The 21,126-nt window shown below is 44.6% G+C and overlaps 1 protein-coding gene across 1 annotated transcript in view; it reads left to right on the forward strand.

Moving 5' to 3' along the window:
* The first annotated feature begins 5,539 nt into the window (after positions 1–5,539).
* C12H16orf70 (chromosome 12 C16orf70 homolog) overlaps positions 5,540–21,126 on the forward strand; it is a 35,178-nt gene continuing 19,591 nt past the window's right edge. Inside the window, exons 1-6 of the mRNA XM_032121576.1 lie at positions 5,540–5,625; positions 6,004–6,131; positions 10,900–10,982; positions 14,798–14,881; positions 19,517–19,560; positions 19,851–19,930. Of these exons, the coding sequence (XP_031977467.1) occupies positions 6,068–6,131; positions 10,900–10,982; positions 14,798–14,881; positions 19,517–19,560; positions 19,851–19,930 (355 nt within the window). The 5' untranslated portion in view covers positions 5,540–5,625; positions 6,004–6,067. The remainder of the gene's footprint in view (positions 5,626–6,003; positions 6,132–10,899; positions 10,983–14,797; positions 14,882–19,516; positions 19,561–19,850; positions 19,931–21,126) is intronic.

Below are 21,126 nucleotides of genomic sequence, written 5' to 3' on the forward strand. Positions count from 1 at the left end.
GCCCCATGGCCCTTCCTCATCATCAGCTGTGACACTCAAATGTCCCTTTTGGAAACATCTCTGGAAGTGAAACTGAGCCCAGGTGAAAGCCCTGCCATGTGTGCAGCACTCCTGGGTCCACAAACCCTTGCAACAGGGGTTTTGGGGATTCTGCAGAATCCCCAAATCTATTTTTTTTTTTAATAAAACCTGTGTTTTAAATTACTTTATTTTTACAGAATCCCTGTGCCCACACACCCCCCAGGGTGAATTTTCCCACCAGTTTTCAACACACGATTAAAACCCCAAGTGCCTGGCTGGGCAGCAGCCGAAGGCAGGATGCAGTGGCCAGCGGCTCCTGGAAGGACAGATGGTCCCTCGCACCAGCTGCTGACGCCGCTGGCTCCGTGCTGACTGATCCGGGAAGGAGCGGGTGACCATCCCCTGTGCCGCTGCCCCTGCCCTGCCGCACCCCGGCTCCCTGCCCGGCACCGCGGCGAGCTGGGCTTCGCACCCTGCCCACGCCTGGCAGCGCCTCCCGGGCTAAACCACCCCGAGGCAGAAGGAGAAACCAGCGCATCTGTTTCTAATGAAGGCGAAGCCAGTTTAGATCTAGCCCTGCACGAATCAGAGATTTGAAAATATATCTGGAGTTCTGTGAAATGCACTTAAAGCGTGCCGGCCGGCGGGCGGGGAGCGCTGCCCTGGGGCGATGCAGGGGAGCTGCTGCCTTGTGGTGAGCAGCCCCTCCCACGGCCAGCTTTTACTGCTGCTCCCTTTCCTTCCCGGGAATGCTCCATGCCCATCCATCCGGCCCTCCTCCTCAGCCCCTGCCCTCGCCCCAGCCCTGTGAAATGCCCTGTGTGGTGGGGCAGGGCTGTGCCGGCTGTGCCTCTGCCTGCTCAGTGTTTAGGGACCATCTCAGCAGCATCCGCGCTGAGCGCTGGGAGCCTCCCGTTTCTGCCCATCTCCAGATACCAAGCACGGTGCAAAAAATGCAGGGGAGCTTTTGCAGCTGCCGGAAGCCCAAATCTGGGATGTGAGAAGTGATGCTGGTGACCACCGTGTTCTGACTGAGGACGAGCTGTAGCCTTGCCCTGCTCCCCATAGCCCATAACAAGCATACACCACCTTCCTACCCCTGGCCAAGCACAGAACCACCTCCAAAATCTTTATAGTCGATGGGCTGCACAGCCGTCAGTCCAGCACACCCAGCAGGGAGGAGGATGCTGCCCAGGAGCATGTGAACCCCAGCCCAGGGCAGCTCTGGACAAGGCTCAGGACAGGCTGGAGGCTGTGTGTGCAGGCAGCCGGCCGGCGGAAAAAGGCACTGCCCCACGAGGCAGCTCCTCGCACCACGCTGGGGTGCTGATGCTGCACATCCTGCCCGTGTTAGCCTTGGCCGCCGCTCCAGCGGGTTTCAGGGCGACTGAAAACCATGCCGGCAGGGCAGGGCAGGGCAGGGCAGGGCAGGGCAGGGCAGGGCAGGGCAGGACATGCTCAGCGCAGGCGAGGAGGGGAGAAGTGCTGAGCCAGGGAAAAACGCAGCCAGGGGTCTCCCCTGGGAAGCTCCGGGTTCGGTACTGCCAGACCCTGCTCGCCCGGGGACCCCCAGCCTGGCACCGATGCGGCACTGCCCAACTCGGTGGGACCCGAAACCCTTGGTTGCGGGATAAAAACCCCTGAAGAGGTGGGATAACCCCCCCTTTCAGAGTGCAAGGTTCCCTCCTGGAGCTACCAACGCTGTTTGGATCCATTCCTAAGTGCCAACCCAGAGCCCCGCAGCAGGAAACGCACCTCCAAAAAAATCAGAGCAACTTCAGAGCTTTATAGCAAATAGCTTTCCTCCGACTGAATCAGTGCTGCCAAGGCTGGTGTCTGCTTCCAAGCCATTTGTACGAGCAGCCACAGGGCAGATTTCCTTACAGACCCGATCTGTGCTGCTCTTGAATCCGATCGGGAGAGGGCAGCTCTCCTTCGCTCTGCGCATGGCTGCATCCCACGCCTGCGAGCCCCGAGGAGTTTTGGTCCCTCCAGGTCACTTTTGCAATTTTCCGCTTTCTTTTAACCGACTGGATTGAAAAGCCCAGCTCTTCTCAGCGAACATCTCCCCGCAGATGCGCGGAATTTGTAAAAAAATTAAGTAAAGAAAAAAAAAATCAGAAAAATTTTAGAAAATTTCGGTAAAAATCCATTAATCTCCCACAGCTGCTGATCTCACCCCAAAATGTGATAGCATTGTAAGGCCTTGGTAGAGGAAGCTGGGTTGTCTCCGATGGATGCACCCACTGCCACTCTTTCAGTCAGAAAGGTTAACAACTGAGCCAGGCTTTAAAAATTGATTATGATTTTCAGAAAGCTGTGCATTGCTTCCTGAGCCCTGGGGCTGAATTTTCCAAGAAGTGCTCCATAATCTGGAGAGTGAGAAGGGTAATTTTATTCTTTCAAAATTTAAATTTTGGCTGTCATGGGCAGTTGCCAAAATGATGGTGCTTTGCCCAATCTGCCTTAAAAGTGCCACCCTGCCTGGAGTCACTGGGGAGCTCAGGGGGCTCGTCCAGTCACTCTGGGGGGTGTGATTTCAGCTGCCCGCATTGGTCCCCTTTGGCAGTCTGGCTCTGTGGTGGGGACACACAAAGAACCTCCATCCCAGCACCCCTGTGGATACCAGCTGCTCCCAGCCCCTGTGTCCAAGGGGGAAAACATCCCTGTGTCCATGAGCAGCTCACGGGTGCTTGATGGGTTTGGGGAAGAAGACGTGTTGGGGGATCTGGGAATTTTCATAATTGGGAATTTTCATAACTGGGAATTTTCATAATGGGAATTTTCTAACTGCTGGCTCAGCTGTGCAAAAAAATAATTACCTAACCCCGCTTGCAGCTGGATTTCCAGCTGGGAGAGGTTCTCCAGGAGACAGGAGCAAGGCAGGAGGGATGTGTCCAGCAGAGATGGGGCCGACCCTGGCTGGGGGTTTCTAGCTTCTCTCTGGAGCTGGTGATCACCTGTGCAAACCACCCACTCCCACTGCTACTGAAACCAGAGGCTCAAAGCAACCCTGGAGCTGCTCTCCTTCGGTGGTACAGCCAGACAGCAGCCATGAACACAGCCTTGGGGGGGGTTCTGCCTTCTGTGACTTGGGATTTGGTTTCTTCTTTACTTGTCTTGGCTGATAGAATGAGGAATGTGGTCTGAAAGGGAACCAGCTGGTCTGGAAATCCAGGCAGGATGCCCTAGGTGCATGGGGGGAGATTTCCTGCGCCCAGGAAAGGAGGAGGCTTGAGCTCCGTGGTGGGCATGGGTGCAAGGAGGTGCTCCATTTCAGCTTGCACTTGTCCTCCTTCAGGGAGGGATGATGGGATTTTCAGCCAGCTGGGATTTATTGTTCATCTGTGCTCCTGCCTGGGACTTCCCTCCTCACCCTGGACAGTCACTGCAGTTGACCAGAAAACACCCAGCCCTGTAGGGTGCCACCGCCCTTTACTGCCCATGGCAACTGCGCTCTGCCGTCCCGGTAACATCAGGGCTGTATTTGAAGCTCGGGGATGAGGTGACAGCCCCTTGTCAATGCACTGGTGAGTGTTTTAAAGAACAAACCGCCAGACCTGGCAGCACCCAGCCTTTCTCCACTTAGTGTGGGATTTGGGTTGATGCATGAAAATGGGTGGCAGGGGAGAGGCACACTCAGAAATAATTTTTTTTTCTGCAAGTGTACTTGGCCTTTATTCTCCTTGGTGAATTCAGCTTGTACTTGTGGTACTCTCTTACAAAGGATGCTGAATCTTCTTTAATGAAAGTCCAGACTGTTGCATCCCCCAGTGTGCAGCACTGAGCATTCCAAGGGCATCACCAAACACAGAAATGAGGTGGAGAAGGGTTTCTGCAAAGCCCAGTTGATCTGCACCCACCTGTTTTCTACCCAGGACCTCAACCTGAGGGCTGCATGTGCCATGGACCTGCTTAAAAGTATATGAATTTATATATAAATACTGTATATATACAAGTATATATATTTCATACCTCTATAGTGAGCTGGAGAGAGCCAAGTGGCTCCTAAGGATTAGCCCCTGCTCCCCAGAGAGGAAAGGCTAATTTCTGTTTTTGAGCCAATAAAGATATGTCAGAGGGCTGGAGTGAAGGGGAAACATTGGCAGCACCTCTGTGCTTTTCAGCATATTAAGATGTCACCATGCTTGGATTAAAAAAACAAAAGCAAGCAAGGCATGAATAATAAATAGAGCAACATGCAGCTGACTTCAAGGGAAAACTAATTTCCCTGGGGCTTGCTCCACACCATATACATTAAAATCTCACCTGCTTTGACAGCTCTGTGACCTGAAGAGAGATGCTGAGAAGTGTGGTGTTCAGAGCAGAGCCTGGCCGAGGTCCTGCTCCCAAACGTGACTGGGATTTCTTTTTAATGCTTTGATTCCCCCTGCCAGCGATGGCTTGCTCTGCCTGTGGGAAGGAGCTGCAGTGCAAACCTAGCTGAAATTATGTTCGACTATTTTTTTAAAAAATGTTCAACCCCTAAATTTCTGTGTTGGGCTGTCTGTACTTTACCGATGTTTTCTGTCCTGCTGTGGGACATTCCATGTGACGGGGTTGCCCTGCTGCAGACCTTGCTGGGACATGGTGGGCACAGGGATGGGGTGTGGGGTCTCCACCCGGAGGGATGCAGTGGAGGAGAGGAGACAGAAGATGGGTATTACCCAAGGAGACACTTTTCTGCTACCACTCTCAAATAAATATGGAAAAAATGCATCTCCCCCCCACTCTCTGCCCCTCCTGGAGCCTCAACCTGCCAGCAGAAGGAGTTACAGCTGCTTCCACACCGTCTGCACCCTCTTGAATTTCCATCACTTGTGCAGCCCTACCCCAGCGAGGTGTCACTTTGTGTGAGCATGGCATGGGTCCATATCCTTAGTTTTCCTCTTTTAGGTCTCTGCTTATTTGGGCAATGCTTGACCTGGTGCCGTTCATCTTGGATCAAGTTTCCACCATAAAAACGAAGGCTGGTCTGATGTGGGTTGTCCCAGGTGGTGGCACATCCTGGCATACTGGGAGAGCTCAGTTTCCTCCCCAGCTCTGTGGGTGTTTCGGGCACCCGGGGTCTTTGGGTGTGACCAAAGCAGGTTCCTGCGCGGCGAGCCTTGTCCCAAGGGAAATGTGGGCTTTCCTAGGGTCAGAACTCTGGGGTGGCAGCGCCCCTGTTTGCTCAGACAACACTGCAAAGCCAATGACCTCGTTACTCCTTTCTTCCTTACTGAGTCATTCCCGAGTTCATTCCGGTAACTTTGCTCGTGCCACTGACTAATTTCTCCTTAACTCCTCTTTCCTGCACTCTGGCCTTTCAACTGGACAAACTGGATGCACCTGGGCTGTGGTTTGGGTTGGTTATTTTGTTCTGAATCCCGAGGTACTCGTGTCGGATGTAACCGGGGCTGCTGCCCTCGGTCGGACCCTCATCTGGCGGCGAGGCCGGGGCGGAACTCGAACCCTCGATCTCCCCCTCGCCAAGCCGACGCCTTCCCCCCTCGCCCGCGGCCGGGAGGCGGGGCGCACCTCCCCGGCCCCGCCCTTGCCCCGCCCCCGCGCGGTGGCGCCTGACGACAGCTGCAAAGCACTTTTTCAGCAGCCGCAAGTGAGGTGAGTCGCGGCCCAGCGGCGCGGGGGGGGTCGGAGCCCCCCCGGCCCCTCAGGACGGGCCGGGGCCGCCGGGACGAGCGGCGGGGCCGCAGCCGCTCCCCTGCCCCGGCGGGGCCGCGGCCGCCCGCGCTCCGGGACCGGGCGGGGCGAGCGGGCGGGGGGCGCGGGCGGCGGGGCCGCGGGGCGGGGAGGGGCGGCCGGTTGGTTGCTGTAGCGGCGGAGCCCGCGCCTTCCCCTTCGCAGCCCGGTGCGGGGGCCCCGCTGTGACCCGGCGCTGCCCCCGGGGGCTGGGGGCGGCGAGTCCCCTCAGGGGGCGGTGGCGGGGCCGGGCTCGGGCTGCGAGCTTCCCTCCCGCTTCCCTCCGCGTCCCTCCCGCAGGGGTCCGGCGCAGCGACCCGGTGACCCGCCGTGCGAGCCCGCGGCCTCCGCGCTACCTGAGCCAATGCTAGATCTGGAGGTGGTGCCCGAGCGGTCTCTGGGGAACGAGCAATGGGAGTTCACCTTAGGTAAGTGTGTTCCTTCCCCCCGGCCCTGTGCGTGAGTGGGGCGATGCGGGTCCTCTCGGCATCCGGCGTCCATAAGGATTCTCCCAGCGCTTTCGGGGAGTTGGAGAGAGAAAGGGAGCGAGAGCCAAAGCTCACCCTTCTCTGTCGCTAAAAATACTAAAGTACGAGCTTTAAGGATTCCTTTGTAGTTTATAGTTTCATCTTTAGCTTTTGCGTGCTAGCTTGTGCTTTATCTGCTTGTGTGCTTTCATGTGCTCGTTTGCTTTCTTTTGTCTTGCCACCTAAGACTAGTCATTCTTTTAAATAACTCCTAAAAGAGGAAGCATGAATGTGGTGATTGTCACCTGAATGTGTGTCAGGTGATATTGGCAGCTTCAGCTATGCACTGATACTTACTATAAATGCTGTGCTTTTCTGTACAAACCCTTCATAAACATGAATCGAGTTTCACAAGTTCTTTTTGTTGCTGTTGGGCTGTGAAATAGTGGAGAAAGTTAACTTTGGAGATACCTTCTCAGGGTTAGATAACAAGTATTTTTCCCCCTAATCATTTGTATTTTTCATCTCGCTGAGTAGTCCTTCCCTACCAGTTATTGCTCTGCTTACTGTGATGAGCGAGAACTTTCCCCCAGCTGATGCAAATTTGGCTGGTGCTCCAGCAGGACACTTAAATGTGCAGTTGAAATGAGATGGTGTGGATTCTTTGGGTGACCTGTATTTTCAAGCAGATATTGGTAGTCCTTAAAACTTTCAGAAAATACTGTAGGTGTCACCTTTTCTGAGTGGCTGTGTAACATATCAGTGTTGGACTCTTTATCTCCCTATCCCATCATTGCTGTAGCTCTGTGTAAAGTTAATGGTCATAGGAGTTGGGCAAATGTAAACAAGGCACTGTGTGTCAGCTGTGTCTGCCTGAACTTGAGTTACACTTGGGCTGCTGCTCTTGTCACCTGTGACAAGACAGACTGTTCCTTAAAGGGAACAGAGGGGACAGACTGTTTCTTGAAGACACTTTACACAGTTGCCCTGAACTAGGGTTGGACCAAAGGAGTGGTGCTGTGCTGTGGAGTAATTAATATGAAACCAATCAAACACAAAGGGCTGTTTATGCTGCTGTGACTTCAGTCAAGTACAACTTGGTGGTTACAGACAAGGCTAAATGGCTTTTGGAGGCTAATTATAGCACCTCAGGTCCAACCGTTTGAAATCTTGGTGAAATCCTTGTACCCTAAATGTTCTGTGCTCTCGGCTTTGTGTGACCTTCTGCCATCCTTTAGTGCCTGTGTTACCTGGGGAAAATCAATCTCCAGCTGCATATCCTGACAGTCTTCATAAATACAGAGAACTGGCTTCCCTCCATTCTCCTTATCAAAACAAAAAAAGGAAAGAGAAAATGTTTTTCCTTTTCCCAAGGAAAGCCTGTTAATGCAGTCTCATGGTTAAAATTTTAGTGTCTCTGTCTATGTGCACGCACACACACGCATAGATGTGAGAGGGAGGAAACTCAGCTGTATTTCTTGGAGTAAACATAGCCACCATGTGATGTGTCTAATATATAATTAGCATGACCTGCTGGTGCAGAGAGGCTGACTAGGTATTAGGATACTTGACTTTGTCCTGCACCAGCAATGTTGTGTGAAGATTGTCCCTGCTGACAAAGCTGGTTCAGCTGTGTTCATGGCAGCGGGGCTGGTAGTGCTGGTGTAAATGGGACTCTCGCTGCCAGCAGTGTTCTACTCATTATTTGTTTAGCTCTGCTCTTAGCAGAACTAATGGCAGTATTCCTGAACTGCTGCTGACTCTGGCTTCCAGTACTGTGCCCACAATGGAGATGACTGAGGGGAAATGCCAGGAAAATTTTGTACATGACTTTTTGGATTCTGTTTCTGGCTCCAGTGTTGACTCACTGTGTGACTAGAGCAAAAAAAATTTAACCGAGACTGAGTTTAGATACCTGTGCCACTGCACCTCTTGGGCTACATTCCTGCTGTTTTAAAGGAGAACAATTAAATACTTGTTCTGTAGTGCCTATTAGCTGTATTGTTAGTGCTTGAGATGTATAATTTCTAAGGCACACTTGCATTTCTCTGGCACTTTATACTTTCTTTTCCTACTGAGTTTCACTTATCTTTATTTAATGCGTTATGATTCATCTTAGATTTTTCTTGTATTTTTCTCTTAATCTTTATTCACTGCTCTACCCTCATCCCTTCAAGACACACAGTCTTAGCATAGGCTGATGCTTCAAGCCATGATGTTCCTGGCCAGTGTATGTGAGAGAACTAACTGTCTTGTGCCGCTTGTATCAATCCAGCATTTAGAAAAGGGAAAGATCTGTGATAGAAGAGCCCTAGCACTGGTCTTTGTGGGCATTACTGCCATGGCTCAGTTTGGTTGACTGTCTGATGTGCTGGAAACCATGTTTGCTTCCCCATTCCCCCTGACTGATGAGCAAAGGAAAAAGAATTCTTTGTTTTCCTCTTTGACTGCAAAGGCTGATGAATGTTGAGGAAAAAGGGGATGTTGTGTGTGAGAAGACTGAAGAAAAAGAATCAATTTTTTTATTCCTCCTTTGACTTTCTGCAAATGGAGGCAAAGGGAGGATACTGGCTGTTCAACACATTTTGGGTCCTGTAAACTGTTCTTGGAGAATTTGAGTTGCTCACTGTAGCTTTGCTAAGCAGCTGCATGGCCAAATCTGCTTGATTCTCAGTTGCTGAAAACTGGACCAAGTCAGTCCATGTCCATTTGCTTGCAGCCTGAGAAAGCTGTGAGTAAGAGAGTCACATGAGCCATCTGTTTGCACACTTACCAGCTCGAGATTGCATCAGTTTGCATCGAACTACAGCCTGAACTCGGTGTTTCTGCACTACTTGAACCGGGTGCTTTTTTACTGAATCCTCACGGGCTGCTGGCACCGTCAGTATGGACCCTGTCAGCTGTGCTGGCTGGGCTTCAGCCTGTGCCACTGGTTTATTTTTTAAATGAGCTCATGGTCTTAGCTCTGCAAGTCTTTTATGAATGCTGACTGACGACATGGGTTTTATACTCTTCAGTCAACCTTACTTCTTTTTCTGGATTCATACCTTTTACTAGGTTAAGAAATGTGGAATTTTTACAGCAGCATCTTTGATCATAGCTCCTTGCTGCCATTTATATTTCTGTTCCATTTTGAAAATATTAATACATAATAACTGTCATCTTCAAACTCGGCTGCCTGGACTACAAGGCAACTGCTACTTCCTAGATCATAGGAAACAGTGCTGCTTTATTATGTGGCTCTGCATTTTAATTTCATTACTGTTATTAAAATAATAATTCTACTTTTTGACTTAATATCATCTACTGATGTATAATTTCTAGCTGCAAACCAAATTGTCCCCAAGATTGTGGGATGAGGTGAAAACCAGTTTTGCAGACACTTGTATATGGTATTTGCAAATTGAATCATTGTAGTTCTAATCTGTACATCTGTTTCACCAAAACTTAATTTCATCATTTCAGCAAAGCTGCACTATATGGACACGACAAAGAGAATGATGTTTTTGGGGTTTTTTTTTAGTGTTATGGTAGTATTACTTTAAAGCAGTACCCATGGTGAGCTAGATGTGTATGTTATAAATAGTTATAAATGGAAAGGGAGAGAGTTTTCTCACTTTGATACTGTAGATAATGTCTAAAAGATGCTTTGAAACATGACATACTGTCTGAGTTTGAGAGGTGTAGCTAGTAAGTAAAAGTTTTGAATGTATTAAAAGTGTAGAGGTAAATTTTCCCTAATCAAGGCAACTTTCTTAACATTTAAAAACTAGAAATAGAAAAGGACAGGGCAAGGAATGGAAATAAAGTGTCAGATAACTGATCTAAATTGACTTGCAGCAATTAGTATGAAAATAAAACTTCACAATTATGAGCTCATAACCCTGCTTTGTAAATGCGTGCTTTGAATCCAGGAATGTGATCACATTTCACTTGGAAAGGCAACGAAGGTTTTTAGTGTGATAAATGATGGGATGGTGTGGTGCTATTTTTTCTGCAGAATCAGCTGTTCCATTCTGCTTTCAAAAATTTATAGTTGTAAAGATAAGATATACATTGAGGAAAGAAAAAAAAAGCCCTTGAAATTGTATGAGAGGCTGAATGGCTGTAAGTGTGTTGCCTCAATTGTGGCAAAAGTGTCTGTAAACTGAGAAGATAAAATTTCTTCCTTGACATAAATACAGCCATATCAGCAGTTAATGTGGCCTGTTAGGTCTAAGGAGAATCATTGCTCTATGTTAGTAATTGTATCTGTCTGGTATGGATACCCAGTACTTTATCAAGGTTAATAAAAGTGTGTGCCATAAAAAGTATTTCAGGAGCCTATTGAATGTGTAGAGGAGTGCTCTAGCCAGCTCTAGTGGAGTTTGATATGGGCTGTATTATCAGTTATTGGATTGTAGACCCCAAAAAGCAGAAAATTTTGTGCCCAGGCTCTGGCAAGCTCTTTGCTTTTTCTGCCTGAACTTTGCTGTTTAATTTTGTGTCTAGAGATACTTTTTTCGTCTATGCCTAACAACTGGTAGACAAACAATGACTGTTCTGTTTCCAAACACCAGGTCTGTGCTGATACCATGAGTTAAGTCGGCTTGTTTGTTGACCACATACCTTTCTGTTGTAACTCAGTGTTTGCTGATGGTGGTTTGGTTACCTCATGTGTAACCTTGCTGTTAAAAATCTCCGTTAGCTGCTCTCTGCACTGAAGAAATGCACCTGTTTTTATTTCCAGGAATGCCGTTGGCTCAGGCTGTAGCAATTCTTCAGAAACACTGTCGCATTATCAAAAACGTCCAGGTTCTCTACAGTGAGCAGGTGAGTAGTGCATTGGCTGGGCAGGAAGTGCACCTCATGGTGAATTAAGACATGCTTTGTGCTAATGTACGTATTGTATGAGTTGCAGGGCTATTTGAAATTGAATTACACCAAATTATTGCCACCACATCAGAGATGTAGCTTTTATAAATTTCATGTCAGATGTAATAATCCTCAGCACAGCAGTGCAGTGATTTAACAGCTGTCAGTTTTGTATATGCAGTGGAGGAGTGGCATAGTTTTTCCTTTAAGAAGTGAAATGTTATGTAATTAGCTGGACAATTTAATTCTAGTCTATTTACTTCATAATTTTGAAGTGTTGCTGCAGTTTAAAGAACTGAATCACTCATTACTTTCTGCTTTTGTGTTTGGTCCAGTGGTGATGAATCCCATGAAAAACCTTCCATACCTTTTCTCTGCATCTGCAATATTGTCTGCAGAAAGTAGATGCAGTGATTTAAACCAGCTGTAGATGTTTTAATAATTCTTCATAAAGCAGCATTATGTTCCTGATGTTTGACTTCCATCAAGAAGGGGACTAGAAGCAAAACCCTTCTGCTAGATCAAGTAAAATGTGTTATTCTGATGGAAATGTAAGGGGAGGTAGGACGAAGGAGGATTGTGACTTTCCAGATGTTTTATGTGCAATGCATGTTAATAAGAGGATGATATTCATATGTTGCAAATTACAGCTCTCTCCTTCAGGAAAAAGGCATAGTCTGTACAATGTCAGTTTGTATCAAAACAAGGATTCAGGCCTTGTGCATTTGCCGTGAATACTGAATGGCTAAGAACAACCTTGACTCTGGTGTTCAGTGCTGGATACATATTTCATGTTATTAAATGAATTATCCTTTTTTTTGTTTCACTTTATGTGGATTTATGGGTTTTATGATGACTGAATTGCAAATCTGGCTCCTTGCGATTAATGCATGGGAGCATCCGTCTGGCAGTGAACATATTCCTTGTTTTTGTATTCTTTGGAGGTTTTTAGTGCACCACAGTGCATTTGAATTATTTCTAGGGTTGTTTAGATAAATGATGATATTCCTGTTCCAGTCAGATTGTAGAATTATGGAAGGATTGATTAATGGTTCAGTGCTAGCAAGCAGAGGTGGTTTCTTACACCTCTTGGGAAGTTACATTGTTCTTGACTGTGTACACTGAACTTCTGTCTGCCAAAGACAGGTTTAGTGGTTTGGGTTTTTTGTTTTCCCAAAATGTAATAAATATAAAGATGTTTTAGCATCTGCATAGTGTAACAAAATAGTAGTTCTCAACTTTCTGGAATAGTTCTACTGGTTATATTTTTTTTCTGTATATTATTGCAATTCAGTGCCTGATATTCTTTTTCACACACCGCTCAGGGCCTGCATTTGACTGTCTGGCTCTGTCCTCACCCTCATGCAGAGTGCCATGCATTTCATTAGCAGCTGAGCACAAAGAACTCAGCTCTTAGAAGATTCAAAGCTTTAAAATTTACTTTGCCATGCACAACTTCTATCTAGCTAAACTGTACCTGAACAGCCTTCATGTTTTTCCTCTTTGCCTTGTAAAAGAATGCCTTTGAGCACAGTGATCAAATGTTATTTAAAGCTGTTGCGTCTAAAGCACTGAATTTCTGATCCTGGAACTCCAGCAGTGAGTATTTCCTTTCAAAAATTTATATGGCAATTAAATGCAATTAGATCTGCCCACGGTGCTCTCTTTAACTTGACATAAATGGGATGCCTAAACTGTGCCAAAAAAAGCTTGATGAATCCTTTTCTGTGAATAAAAGAATTTTAACTCCTTTTTGGTCAGTTTAAGTGGGATACTAATTGCCTTTGTTTTCCTAAGCTTCTTCCTCTGGATTGTGGTTGATGGGATTGTTCAGTGATAACAGTTTTTCCTGCATCTTTATGTAGAGTAGCAATATAACTGCACATCTGTGGTGCTTCCTTCAGAAGAACTCTCCTGTTGCTTCTTGGCATCATCTTTCATACTTGAGGTTCTATTTTGTATATTAAAAGTCACATGAACTAAATTTGTGCCCTTGAATCTTTCCATGTATTAGAAAATAAGCTAGCATAAACCAGAAGTTATTTGCTGTACTAATTATCAGGCTTTTCCTCAGATGTTTGGGGGTTTTTTTCCACCCACTCAAAAGTACTTGTAATGCTCTCATTAATTTTGGAATAACCTCATGAAAACTTTGTTTAGAAACCAGTGAAATGCAGAGCATATCCCATAGCAGAACAGCTCTGCTGGTGTGTTTGAATGCAAGATTACAAGTTTTTTTTGCTCTATCTGTAGCCTTTCTAAATGAGATTTATAAGGGATTAGAAAAAGACTGTCAGGATCAACATTAGATCTTTTTATCTCAAGCTTATAGTTCTGTTGCAGTGCTGCTTCAGTTCTATACAGAACCATAAAATTTGTCAGCAAGAGTGAGGTATTGATGCCACTGTGTGAAATGTTGTGAAAGTTTCATTTAGGAGACAGTTTACCCACTAGATCACTGGTGTTCAGGAAAGATGAGCTCAAACTGAACCAGCTTCAGGAAAAGCTACTGCAGTGATCCAGAGGAACAGGAAATCTGCATCACAGAGAATGGAAAGCCCCATGGCTTGTTTTCACCTAGTGTTGTGAAGTCTAGGATCTGATTACTTCAGTATATGGTTTGGGAAGGGGTGGGACATGCACGTGAAAATGCTCAGAAAGTGTCAAGGCTAGAAGACAGTGCTGATGTGAGAAAATTGAGGATGAGAATTGGACTTCTGACAGTCAAACCCCAGAGCTTCTCCCAGTAGAGCAAAGTAAGGTGGCTTATGCTTAATTCATGAAAGGGCTTGTATGGTGTGGCTGCCCACTTCAGAAGCCTTTTTTTGCCCCAGTTGTCCATCCCTATTCTGTCTTTTGCTAGGAAACTGCCTGGTGCAGTTCTAGGCCATGAATCTTGCTGCCTGCCTGCCATTCAACCTTTTTTCTCCTCTGAGGAGACAGCTGTGGGGGATAGAGCATTTTGAAGCAAATGTGCTTTAGATGGTACATGATCAAAAAGCTGAGCTGGGGCCAAGTGACTGTGTCTGTGTGAATTGCACTGGTTGAGCAGAGAGCAGCTTCCCCAGTGACCCAGCAGACTGAGAGGGCTCAGAGCCTATGCAGACACCAGGAAAGCCAGTGGAATGTCTCCTATTGACTCCAGCAGACTGCAAATTAAGCCTTTAGTTGTTATGATTCACAGTAACTAAGGAAACCTAAATTCACAACATAAGAGTCTGAAGCCTTCCTTTTGAGGCCTGAAAAAGACTGTGACAGTTTGAGTTTTGAAGTGGAAAGCCATCTTTTTGTCAAGCACATGCCTGGTTCTGATGTGAGACTTGGTATTTTTGTGCACCAAGAATGCAACAGAGGCTGTCCCTAGATGATGTCTCTGATGCTAAACTGGGAGTGTTAATTTTCGGGGTGGGGTTTTGTTGGTTTCTGGTTGGTTTGTTTGTTTTTAATGGGATTGGGAGTTACATTGTTTCGAGTTTTTTGGTTTTGTTTTTTTGTTCTTTCCCCCACTTACAGTAATGGACAAAGTACCCTTGTAGGAGTTCTTGCAGGGCACAGATATTACACAGGCACTTCTGGTTTTTTTCATAAGGAAACTGAAGGGGTTGAGAGGTTTGGCCAAACATATTTTAGTTATGCTTATTAATTGAACGAATGATTGTTTTCTGAGACACTTTTGTTTTTCCAAAGTAACCAATTTATACTTTTACAGTGATACCTATCTTTACAAAGAAGTCTTGAAATTAAAAGCCTAACAGCTTTTTTTTGTTTTACAGTCACCTCTTAGCCATGACCTCATCCTTAACCTGACTCAGGATGGAATCAAACTGCTGTTTGATGCTTTCAATCAGAGACTTAAGGTAATAAAACATCCCTCTTGCAAACAGACATTGCAAACCAAAACCCTGGGATGTATTGACACTTAACGGAGCATAAGTATGTGGCTCATTTAGACATTTAATTAGTCTTACATAAAGTGCTCTCTTGTGATTTTGAACTGCAGTTCTTCTGTGGGATTTAAATCTTTGTTTATGGAAGTAAGACACCTTACCTTTGTTCTGGGGACTGTACAAGTGCCACAGGAGTGTGATGGTGCAGTGTGGTCTCGCTTGCCCATCTTGTCTCAAGGTGCACAGGAGCTGCACGAGGCCCTTACTAGAGCTAGGCCTTGGATTTGAAATCAGATCATCATTAATGGAAACCAGACAGTGTTGTTTTATGCCCAGGTTGTTCCTTTATGTGGGCTGCCATTTTATTTATGGAGTTGAACTTCCTCCTATTCATAGTTTTCATTTAAGTTAGCTTTGCAGAGTACTTTTGTGGCTGTGAGTGTGTGATTCCCCCCAGAAAGCCACGTCCATGCATCTTGTGAGCAGCTGCCTCCTGCACTGATTTCAGTTTGTTCTGGATGAGTTTTGGTTCCTGCAATTGATGCCTTCAATTCTGCTTTTATGCTTTTAGGTGACCAGGAGTTGATTTCCATCTCTCAAGGATGCTTAGTGTAGTTAAGATGCAAAATAAAAGGCAGGCTAGTCACTACCTTCCCGTGGCATTTATCCTTGCAAGGTATCTTGTAATGGAAGTGGTATTTTTTATTCATACAAAATGGGCAGCTGTGGGACTGTAGAAGTATGACTACATGAGTACAAAATTTTGAAAACCTCTTAACTGAAGCCTTTAAAATATCTGTGTGTAACTTCTTAGTTATTCAGGGTGATCCTTTCAGCCAGACCAGCTGTGCTGAACAGTTGTCACTGGTTCTCACCTGGTGGGTGTAAATTTCACTGTGACAGAAGTGTTTAGGTGTTGATTGGCTAATTGGGTGAGAGTGAACTGCTCTAACTGCTGTGTTGCATAACACTTGAGAGCGGAAGTGTGGAGTTAAATGTGATACTAAAAAAATTGAATGCTTATCGTTTAGTTAAGTCTGGAATATGGTGCTCACATCCATACTTCCAGGGTTTGGAAGAGTGGTAGGTGGAGCCCTCTGCCCTTTACTCACATCTAAAATAAAACCAGAAGAAAAATATCAGTCTCCAGAGTTCAGCCATTGCTTTATCCCCAAAATTACCGTAGGAGAGTAGCATGTGCTATCAGCTGAAACTTAAGCTCTTTGTGTACTTCATACATATGAAATTGTTGAATAGCAACCCAGATTAGTTGTTGGAAGTACTTATTTCTCTAAGAATAGCCTGTAACACCATGGTATGCTTGTATTTTTCTAAAATTTTTTAATATTAATTATAAAAATACACATTTTGAGGAAAATTTTCAGTTCAAATTGAGCTCAGCTGTGGGACAACTGAAGACTTCTTTTCCCAGATTTCTGTTTGTTAATTGCCTTATGGTAGTTTCTGTTCATGAAGTCATTCTGTAATAATGGTATTCTTGGTTTTGACATGTTTTTGAATTTATTTATTCAGACTGTGTATGTGCATTTACAATTTTTAAGAGAGTATCTTGAAAATTCTTTGTCAGCTGTATGAAATCTTTCCAACTGTATGTAATTCTGAAGGAGACTGAACTCAAAACTGGCATAATCATTTCTAGTCCATGGCTTCCTTACTGACTTCTTTGGGAAATGTTGCAATCCTGCAGTGTTTTTGAGGTGCTGTAAGTAGTGTATACCTTGTCTCTTCACCTCCAGTTTCTGAGGGTCTGATTTTGTCACACCCAGCGTGCTAAGAACTAAGCAAGAGCTTTTCTCACCTTTCTCCATAATGTGTTTAAAAACTAGTTTAAAAGAAAAAATAGAAACCCCAAACTCTTCTGGTGTGTGTTTCTAGGTTTGTTTCAAAAATAAAAAAATACAGGAAAAACAATCTCTTCTGTTATGTTGTGGTTCAGTGGTCTAGTGACACTTCTGTTTGTTTGAAATATGAATAGTCAAGCTGTGTAAATGCATACAGTGCTATGAAAACTTATACTTGTAAAAGTGTTCAGAAAGCTTTCTAGAAGAAATTCGATGGGATCAGTTCAGAAGTGAGCAACAGGACTTGTTAAAGGATACTGTAGCTGTAAAGTAAGTAATGCCTGTTTTTAAGATGGTGTGACTCTGTGTTTTCAGTGTTGCTCAGCAGCGCAAAACTGGAAAAATCAGGCGGGCTTTCTTGTCTTAGTGTGTTGTTTTTTTAAAACACACTTGCTAGTAAATTTGGCTGTGAAAGAGATTGAAGTACAGGCTACTAAGATGGAAAGTCTTGACAATTCTAAGGAAGCTGGTGCAGGAATAAACTCAGCAATATTCCTAAGAAGTTTCCTCCCTTTTTTCGGGAAGAAGGGGGAAAGACTTGCCTTCAGTAGCCAAAGCATTGCAGGAGGTGTTGCTAATGTGAATCGGTAGATCCAGGACCAGGTTCTGGAAGGAATTTTAGCATCAAGGTCTCTCATGTGTGCTCCCTCTTGAGGTGGAGAAAGAGTTGGGTTTCACAGCATTGGTCTGTTATTGCTGGTAATACACATATGAACATTTTTATAAGTCTTAGTAGTAATTATCAAAACAGGGAATATTAGGAAACATCAGCTGTTCCTCATTTAGGGCAACTGTCTTCTGACTGTGTAGTAAACCCATCACTGAACAGTCCTTGGTCTTCTCAGTTTATGTTCTCTGCACATAGAATCACACTGATCTTTTTGTCAGCGTAGCTGCTGTGATTTAGAAAATAAATTTTTTTCTAGTGCTCTGGCCTATTCTTCATTATGACTCTCATGACTTACGAGATCCTTTGCCATTAATTTTTGCTAAGTTGCACTTGTTCATTCCTCTGATGTTGGTAAAAAGAAATGTTGACCTGAGTTGATCTGAATCATGGGAACAGGACTGTTGGCAAACTGGTGCCTGTTGGCTGCTGTCAGGGTGTTTCTCTTGGGGGGAACCACATTTGTGCCACTGCAATTCCTTGTGCACTGCTCCTGGTTGTTCAGCTCATCCTTTTGTCTTCTGCTGTGCAGTTTGTTCAGTAGAACTTCAGGAGGGTGCCCAGTGCACTTCAGTAGTGGCTGCAAAACAAGATCTGGGGCGGGGCTGGTCCTCTCTATTTTCAGAAAAAATTTTGTGGAGGGAAAAGATGTGCAAGATCACTAAAAAAAAAAAGTAAAATCAGTCCTAGCTTTTCATGAAAGTAGCCTTTGTTTTTTAATAGGCTTTAACAGTGAAGGAAATCTGGACATGTCAGCTGCACTTGATTTAAAATACTAGATAACCAGGTTTTTCCAAGAAGCATAATTCCAAGTGTATTTCATTAAGAAGAAAAATGTATTTGTTCTCTTATGTTAGTTCTGCCAAATTTTAGTTTGTTGTGCCCTACTTGTTGCTTATATTCTGAAATGCAATTAAATGTTGACTTTTTTTTTCTAAATATATATATAGAGGTAGTGGTTTAAACATTGCAAGTTGTTTTATTTAGGGTTATTTGCTGGGCATCTCCCAAAACCAAGACTTCCTTCTCAGCTGGTGATATTTTTAGGCTTTAAAGCCACACTTGGTAGCAAGCTCCCTGGAAGTTCTGCTTTATTCTCTCACTGAAGAGTGAGTCCTGTCTGAATTTGCCAATGATTTGTTGGAGGATTTTACAAAACAAAATTGTGTTTTAGCTTTTCTTTAGAGTGGTTGTGAGCTGTACGTATTTTCTTTTTCTGCTGACACTGGAACATGTATGTAGGGTGGAAGAAGCTTGCATTTGTCCCTGGCTACTTGCCAAAAATCATCTGCTTAAAGCCCAGTGTAGCCTCAAAATCCAGTGACAGTCATAAAAATCATATGACATCAGTCACAGATGCATGTTTGCAGTGATGTATTCAGAACAAAGGATCCGTATCTAATATTTTCTGCAGAGAGGAAGGCTCCTTGGAATATTCAGTAAGGTCTACAAGATTTAGTAACTATCAGAACTGGGTATGATGGCTTGCCCTGATTCTTTGTGGCCTGCTCTTCTGATTGTCCTCTCTAATGCTTGGCGAGGTTGCAAGATACCTTATGTATAATTGAAATTGAATACCATTACTAAGTCTTGCTGTGTTCATCTTTTACTTTAGAAGAGCTGGGAAGTTACAGCAGTGCAGTCAGTGTTAGAACTTGGTGCCTTGCACAGGCATTCTTCAGGGTAATAGGAGCAACCCAAGGAATGGCCCATTGTTTGACATTCATCAGAGGATTCCCTAATTAGCTAATCCTTGCTATTGCTTTTCTTTGAATTTAAGAGTAAACTTTGTAGAAATCAAAATATTGATGTGTCAGTGAAAATATTTCTTCCTGCTGATGTACATGGGATATGGGGGTTCTCTCCTGAACCCAGAGTTGTTCAGTCCTTATTTCAGATGTGCAGTTGCTGAGTCAGTTTTTGAAGTTTGATCTTTGACACTGAGGTTTATCTTGACAGAGTTCTATAAGAAGGGGAGGAAACAGCACTAGCTACTCTTGCCGTTTGACAAGGATTTGCCTCTAATGATTTGCAAATGTCTGAACTATGGCAATGTTTCTGTTTCCTGTGTTTCAGGTGATTGAAGTTTATGACTTGACTAAGGTGAAGTTAAAATATTGGTAAGTGATTTAAGACCTCCCATGATTTATTCTTGGTTAGAGTGGCTGGTTTTATTCCTTTTTTTTTAAATCCTGAATTCATTTTTTCAATTATTCTTTTTAAAAATCAAAAATAGCTGTTATAAAGTAATGTGCATAATCATTCTTTCTTGAACATAGCACTCAGTTAAATTACCAGTTTACTCTTCAGTCTTGGAGACTTACAATTTAAATGTGGTATTGCCATTAGTAAATGTTTGTAGCATCTGTTTGGTTTCCTTCAGGCAGATTAATTTTGTTTTCTTTTTCAGTGGTGTCCATTTTAACTCTCAGGCAATTGCTCCAACCATAGAACAAATTGATCAGTCATTTGGAGCAACACATCCAGGAGGTAAGCCAAAAAAATTCTGAGAAGCACACCTAGCCTGACAGACTTCTTTCTAGGAAACCTTTCCAGTATGTCTGCCTAGAGCAATGTGTAGGCAGTTCTGTTGTCATAGGATGTGAAGCTGTGTTCCAGAATGGTCATATTCTTATAGCTGGGAGATCATGTAAAATGTACTGTCAGTTCAATTGTGACTCTCTTTTAAAAGTGGAATGGTGAGGCAGAGAGTCACTGGCACAGAGTGGTGTATTCAGATGTCGGTAATGATCTGTTTTGAACTGCCAGTACCAGAAAACTGTGAGCTTTGTTGTTGATGCTGTTGTTGTTACACATCCTTAAGCACGGTCAGCTCTCAAGCATCCTTAGGCATTGTGTATCCCATGAGCACAGACATTTGAGTTGATCTCTGTGCAGAGTCACCCAGGGCTGTTTGCTCAGTCTCCATGCTCTGTGAACGTGGTTATACCCCTGCTAGGCAGGATCAAATCTGAGCTGGGGAGGTGTGAAGTCAGTCTATGTGCAGCATGAGCAGAACCAGGATAAGTTTGTTTAACCTGGCTGAACCCACGCTGACTCTTGCACAGCCACTCAGCTGTTCACCACCTCTGCAGCAGGAGAAAGACTATCTTTAAGCTCCTTGTTTATATGTGAAAATGAAGAGTGTATTTCAGGGGGTTGTTAGGCTATGAAAATAAGCCAGTGGTGAAACTTTGAAGAGGATATTTATAATTAAACTGCCGGGGAACTTTCAAGAAATGGAGCCACAAACTGGCACAGCAAGGAAGAACATTAACTCCATATAGTCAAGATATCATTTTCAGAGCCTCATTTTCTATTTTTAGCTTAAGTCTGCCCATTTGCAGTAGTCAGGCTGATCCCAAACAGGCGAGTGTTCTTTGTGATGGATGGTGATTGCATACCCAGCCTTTGTCTCCGCTCTCTGCAGACAATCTCTTGCACATTACAGAACAGGATTTATTAACTGGGGAGGGCCATGTGGGTAGATCAGTGTCATTGCTTTAAAGCCTCTAGTAGTACATGAATATCAGATTGAGATAAATGAACCTTGGAGCATTTCTAGCTGTAATACCCCAAGGACCAGAATTAGCCTTTTTAAATTTTGGTCCTGACATTAACAGTTCCTCTTAGACAGAAACTCTGAAATGTATGGTTAAATTGATTATGGAAATGGTATATACAAG

This window comes from Corvus moneduloides, chromosome 12 (assembly GCF_009650955.1).
Source record: "Corvus moneduloides isolate bCorMon1 chromosome 12, bCorMon1.pri, whole genome shotgun sequence".
Classification (NCBI taxonomy): Eukaryota; Metazoa; Chordata; class Aves; order Passeriformes; family Corvidae; genus Corvus; species Corvus moneduloides.